Raw genomic sequence first — 7178 nt, forward strand, 5'->3', positions numbered from 1 at the left:
TATAAATTAGGATTTTGGTGACATTGATCTCTAGATATAAAAATGCCACTGAAGTTATTTTAGATATTCCATTCTTTATGTAGCTGCTACCCACTGGAGACTAAGGGACTATGAACGCCATTATTTCTGAGGTTTAATCAGAGCTATTTGTGTTGGAGTACACCAACATCATTCATTAACTTAGTACATTCTTTGGTGGTAGAAATATGTTAGCTCTAAGTCTTTGGTGTGGGAATTGGTCCACTGTTGTTTCAGCTTTTCAAATCATTACTATTCTTTTGTATCTGAAGGACGGTGATTTAGATGGCAATTTAGAATCTACTAAAGAAAGATTCTTCAGGGGCCAAAGGAATACAAAGAAGAAAAGTCATGAATTTCATGTGCTAATACACTGTCTCTCTGTGTATGTATAAGTGTAATATTTCTTACATATGCATGATGAAAATCATCAGAAAGAACTAAACATGATCTTGATTTATATCATTTAAAACTAGTTCATAATGTCAGTCTTCTAAGAACTATAAAAGGGTTGACCTGCCATAACTGTCTTTTATAGTCAAATTAATCCTTCTTTCATTTAAAAGCCTCCAAAAGGAATTAGAACCTGTATAGTCATGAAAACTATACGGCAGTATCTTATTTAAGCTTTTTCCAGGTGGCAGGGGTATAAAAAATTAGCAAGTTTCATAAAGACATTTGAAATACCAGATAGCTAAAACACAGACTTCAAGGGGCACCTGGGTGGCTTAGTCGGTTAAGCGTCCGACTTTCGCTTAGGTCATGATCTCGTGGTTCGTGGGTTCGGGCCCCACGTCGGGCTCTGTGCTGACTGCCAGTTCAGAGCCTGGAGCCTGTTTCAGTCTGTGACTCCCTCTCTCTCTGACCCTCCCCTGCTCACGCTGTCTCTCTCTCTCTTTCTCTCTCTCTCTCTCCTAGAAATAGCTCAGGTCATTAAAAAGAAAAACACAGAATTCAATATCAATCTAATATTTTTAACTACTTTTGGGAAACAAAATTCTAAAGCATGTTTTCATCAACCATGTTAGTATTCATGCATAAATTATACTTAGTTTTTGCTATATGTAAGGTAATTGAAGACTCTTGATTATTTTTATTTCATGAACCAACTGAATTTGGTGTGAGATTTCATTAAGTAAATGAAACACTTTAGAGAAAGGAGTTACTTAAATACATTTCCTAGAAATAAAATTTTACTAAAAATACATTTTTATTCCCCCAATAATGTGCAATTTTTCTTCTTCTGTCTTGGCTCAAATTTGTGTCCCTGTATTTTCTCTTTTCTTATCTATGCAGAGAGGAAATGGACAATGATTGATACAGTCGATTTTCACCTAGAATTTATTTTGCCCAAAATGCTCAGAAAAATATGTGACAATGAAGATGAAAGAGGTAAACTAGGGTCATCTTTCTATGCCTTTATATGAGAACTAAACCAAAATGTCTTAGCTGATGACTTAACTGCATCAAGTGTCACTCTTACATTTGGAAAATATGGAAAAACTCTTAATAATCCAAGAGTTGGAAGGCTTATATTAATTTGATTTCTGTAGAAAGATCATTTCTAGGGCATTTTATCATAAAATGTAGAGAAAAAATAAAAATTGATAACTCTAAAAAAATCATGATATGTGCCTGAGAAAATGGAATTCACTTCCTTTTTTAAGATGACCACTCCATGAAGACAGGGACTGGCACTTTGCTTGTACCAAGCGAGAGCAGAGCCTGGCAGGTCCCAGCCACAGTAATATTTATTACATCAATGAACAAATGGGAGATAATAGTGACTCTCCTTAGTATCTAAGTCAATATATACAGATATTACCTCAGTGATATACTTGAGGAAGCTCTTGATTAAAGGAATAACTAGGCTACTATTCATTCATTTACTTAGTCAAAGTAGTGATAGTTATTAAGGCTCTGGAGATAAACAGGAAAATTTTTCCTTCTCTACTGAAAAGCTTATTGTCTAGAGGAGAAATCAGAGCAGCATATAAATTAATTTATAATTACAAGTTGTGATAAGGGCCATGCTAGGTACAAACAAGGTAAAGTGAGAATTTTCCTGAGAGGTTGGGAAACAGAGAAGGCAGAGCACCTATTTGAGTGGTGAAGAGTGTCAAGAATGAGCATACAGCAATAATGCTCCTCATTTGGAGAATCTAGAGATGATAAAACCATGGGTGGACCTTTGGATTCCACAGGGAAGAGCCCTCCGTTCATGGTTCTGGCAGCTGACAGGCTAGGCATGAGCCGGCCAGGCTCTGTGCCTTCCNGAACAGAGAAGGCAGAGCACCTATTTGAGTGGTGAAGTGTCAAGAATGAGCATACAGCAATAATGCTCCTCATTTGGAGAATCTAGAGATGATAAAACCATGGGTGGACCTTTGGATTCCACAGGGAAGAGCCCTCCGTTCATGGTTCTGGCAGCTGACAGGCCAGGCATGAGCCGGCCAGGCTCTGTGCCTTCCTCCCGCACTACCCCACCATTCTCCTAGGTTTGCATTGGGAGCTGCAAAGCTCAGGCCTGCATTCTAGTTCTGGCCTTGCCAACCACTTACTAAGGATCTGATCTTGGCCAAAGCTTTAACCTTTTCAAGTTTCATCTCCTCTAGTTAATGAGAATGCTAATTGTGCACCAGATTGCTGGGATGATGAAATAAAACAGCATTCAGGACACGTGATAAAAGCAATGTAACTGTTTACTGAGACTGAGATGATGATCATGGAGGTGAGGATGTGGATAACCCTTTGAGGAAACAATCTGAAATTAAATACTTCTATATTCACTTATGAGCTACACTTTTACATGTTTTTAAATACCCATAACAGTATTCAGGGCAGTGGTTTTCAATCAGAGACATTTGAAAATGTGCATAGGGAATGGAGATTATTAAATTTTTTTAATTACACATGAATACTGGAATATGATGGGTAGAGGCAGTGATGTTAAAGGTTCTGCAATGGGCAGGCCATCCCCACATATCAAAGAACTGTCCAACCCAAGATGCCAACAGTGCCCTGATGAGAACCATTGCTGAATGAGCTAAAGAGAGAAACATTCAGGAAACATTGGCTAAATAAATGAATGCTATATCTGCTATTTATTTCCTTCAGAGCACAGATTGACCGTCCCTTGAAATCAAAGAATGTAGCTCATTCATTTTCATCTTACCAGATTCCTACCTCTAAACATGAAACATAATAAGCAATTAAGACTATCTCTTAAACCTTCAGTCAACACATCAATATAATCTATTAAACTTCAAAAAATTATAGCTATCTGACAAGCTAAGGTGATGCTGCTGAAGGCATTCTCTTCAGGAGTAAGAAGGATTTTGGAAAAAGTTTTAGTAAAACCTAGAAGTCCTAGGGAAATAAATGAGGCTTCTCTCCATTACAGTGACTAATTTCACTTAGAATAAAGTTAGAAAAGGTAGTGTTTTATAAAGATCTATAATCTTTACAGAGCTTAATTAACCCAAAGACATATTTTTCTTCTGGATATCAGTTTAAAAGTAGACAGGCCAGGGGTCCTTGGGTGGCTCAGTCTGTTTAGTGTCTGACTCTTGATTTCAGCTCAGGTCATGCATGATCCCGGGGTGGTGGAAGCAAGCCCCAAGTTGGGCTCTATGCTGAGTGTGGAGCCCACTTAAGATTCTCTCTTTCTTGGGGGCACCTGGGTGGCTCAGTCAGTTAAGCATCTGACTTCAGCTCAGGTCATGATCTCATGGATAGTGAGTTCAAGCCCTGCATCAGACTCTGTGCTGATAGCTCAGAGCCTGGAGCCTACTTTGGATTCTGTATCTCTCTCTCTCTCTTGCTTGCTCTCTCTCTCTTTCTGCCCCTCCCCTGCTTGTACTCTGTCTCTCTCTCTCTCTCTCAAAAATAAACATTTAAAAATTTTTAAAAATATATTATTTCTTTCTTTCCCTCTCCCCTGCTTGTGCTCTCTCTATATAATAAAATATATTATTTTATTGTATTTATATTTATTAATATATTACATATAAATATAATATTATTTATATTTTTAGATATAATATTGCTTCTCTACTTATTTCTTTTGGGGGGGGAGTGGGAAACACCAGAAAAATATATAGAATGTATTCTTTGTGTGCCAAATGAACAAAAAAAATATTCTCAAGGACTGATACAATGGGAACCAGAAAAGTTTGAAACAGCATAAGGTTACAAAGTAATGGAATGAAGGATAGTATGAAACAATGGAAATAGAAAAAAAAATTTAAGGCATTTAAAGATTATATATAATCTTTCCTAATCCTGAGAAAAGGCAAACTTCTCATCCGAGGTTAGGAAGAGACAAGTACAGCAAGCCAATTATAGAGACATGGCAGAAATAGGGATAAAATTATAAAATAATATATGAAAGAAAACACAAACTGAATATACAATAAGAATTAATGAAATGCAAACAGTAATGGGATAATTTTTCAGATTTTAAAAAAGATATCAGAATTGAAATGGTGAGTCACTACAAATATTTTAACTGATATTTCTCCTTAACAGAGAAACAGTGCTTTTTAAACACTGAGAATTGCAAGGTTCAAAAAAAATTGACTGTTTTTAAAAACAAAGAAAATATAATAACAAATTAAATTTCATAACAGGAGCATAAAACACTGCTAGCTCCTTTAAAACAACTGAAATTATCAATACCAATATAACCATGAACTATATTATAGGAGCTTTGTATGAAGTGGGATGTAAAAGACAAAAATCCCAGAAAAGTAGTAGCATATAAGCAAACAAACAAGTAAAGAAATGTCATTCACAGTAATGTCAAATTTTTCATACTATCAGTTAAGTCTCCTAATTGCTTCTTTGGAAAAGTTAAATGCATCATATGTGGACCCCTAACAGTCTCCATTTATTATGATCAGTTTACTTGAGAAGAGTGTTGACATGGTAGCTAGTATTAACACATTTGGCTTTTCTCTGTTACATACATCAGCAAAAAAACTCTGATAAGTTATTGGCTATTGAGTGAATTCTTGGAAATTTATAGTAGGCCTATAGCGATTGAGAATATAATGAATTTTATATTTTTTTAAGTGTTTGATTTTGTTCAAGGGAGGAAAGGGAGTATCGCAAACAGATAAGAGCTGCAATATTTCTTCAGGACTTAGGTTCTGGTATGTAGAAAAAAGTTGGATACAATGGTTTAAATCTTCTTTCCTTTAGAGCCTCCCTTCATAGTGACCTATTCTGAAGTGTACTCGATGAAAAGGGAACTTCTAAAATGATCTCAGGGGCAATACAGCTTACTTCTGGGTTCTAAGTCCCATCTTGCATCACAGCCCAACATATTCTATACAATGGCCACATGACGAGTTTAGAGCAATTGGTTACTACATCTGGACTTGAACATTTATGAAAAGTTTAATCTGACAGTTGACAAGGCCAAACATAGGAGTTGTCGGCTGTTGCTTGTTTACAAGCTTGACATGGCTTATACTCACCTGAGTTTTAATTTGCTTAGTTCTTTTACTTAAAAAAAAGGGGGGGCTATAAAGGAGTTGAGACCTTTCTGCTTTGACCTTCATCATGTACATACACAAACTAAATTTTAATCAGAAAACTGACATCTAGAAAGCTCCACTGTGTAAGCACCTTCCTTAAAAAAGAACTCTTTGTAGTTCTGGCTGACAAAATGCAGTCTAAAATTCTTACAATTATTACAAACATGACAGTCTTGAATAAAGCCCTGCTTACTTTAAAGGTTTCTCTCTTAAACAGAAAAGGACCTCCTCATCTTCATCTTCCTCATATTAAACTCATTAAGTAGTTTAATAAGTGCTTCATATCTACAGATTTCCTTAATCATTTCATTGGTTCATTATGACACCAAAGGCATTTTACTTTGAGGTCTAAAATGTCACCTTCTTTGTGACCAAATGGTAAATTCATGTTTGAAGGGGTAATGTGTGCTATGTTCTCTGAACAATGTAATCTGCTAAGGGGCTTATAACTTTTGGCCCTGATCTCACACTGAAGCTTTCACTCCATTGGCATCTATTTGCAACTCAAATTGAGAGAATCAAAATTTGGTCTTGGACACATAAAGAAAATATCCAATTCTGTGTGTCTGTGTCCTCAAGGTAAGAGTAATTAACAAATAGTAGTGATAAAGTATCTATATGATCAGAAACTACAGTCTAAGGAGATAAGGTGGTATTTCTCCAGATGTTCTTCACACTCCCCAGAAGCCCATCGTGATGGTCTCTGAAGCCTGTTCAAACATGGCCCATTGTCTCCTTCAAGGCTTTTTCCAAAGGATCACTTTCTTCCTAGAAGTTAATTTTAAGCTACTTGCCTGTCCTTAACCAACTCAAAACTATATTTTCCCATCTCCTTCAAGCAAAGACACTATCCACAGTTTACATTCTACTGTTCAAAAGGGCAATATAGTGATGTCCCTTTCTTTATTACACTAGCACAAGTTATCTACCCAGAAATCTCTACCTCTAAAAATGATAACAAATATCAACATTTATTTGAAATTTTGTTCCACATCTTCAAAAACACCCCCATCTTCCTGTTTTATTTTTCACAATGACATCTCGGAGTCTTCAAAATGAAAACCAAAATACTTTGCACAAGCTGGTCTGCCCTTCACGGTCTGTAATTATCCATTCAACAAATACCCTACCTAGCCCATGCTACGTAATTGTACTGCACGTAAATGTCATTCAATGACAGCCCTTTACTATACCCCTGTACCCAAACCACGCGATTTTTCTCACTGTTTTCCTCCATTTCCCCCTCCTCCCCTTGGTAGGCTGCCCACCCATCCCTAAAACTCATGCCCGTCCCCCCTACCAAAGCAGGGGGCTAAGCAAGCGAGGAGGGCGGCTGGTGCAGAGAGAGGCGGGAACGCGCCGCACCCGCAGCTGTCACCGCGGAAGGCCTGGCGCGCATGCGCAGCGTCAGCAGCCCGGCCCCTGAGCTGCAGGCCGCCGGGCGAGCGGCTACCTAGCCCAGCCGGCAGCGCGGACTCCACGGCGGCCAGCGCGGCTCTGAGGGCGGGGCCCACGACGGCAGTGTGGCGTGCGGGGCGTGCAGGCACACTCACAATTTCAGCATCCACTCGCCCTCCATCACCAGCGTCCAGTTGGAGGCGGTCATGGGCCGCACCC

General features: G+C 38.1%; 1 protein-coding gene across 1 annotated transcript in view; it reads right to left on the minus strand.

The window, feature by feature from the left end:
• Nucleotides 1-7172, minus strand: part of TMX4 (thioredoxin related transmembrane protein 4) — a 43930-nt gene extending 36758 nt beyond the window's left edge. Inside the window, exon 1 of the mRNA XM_077749134.1 lies at nucleotides 7115-7172. Within this exon, the coding sequence (XP_077605260.1) occupies nucleotides 7115-7167 (53 nt within the window). The 5' untranslated portion in view covers nucleotides 7168-7172. The remainder of the gene's footprint in view (nucleotides 1-7114) is intronic.
• Between the last annotated feature and the right edge of the window lie 6 nt (nucleotides 7173-7178).

The sequence above is a fragment of the Crocuta crocuta genome, unplaced genomic scaffold (assembly GCF_008692635.1).
Source record: "Crocuta crocuta isolate KB4526 unplaced genomic scaffold, BGI_CrCroc_1.0 scaffold407, whole genome shotgun sequence".
Lineage (NCBI taxonomy): Eukaryota > Metazoa > Chordata > Mammalia > Carnivora > Hyaenidae > Crocuta > Crocuta crocuta.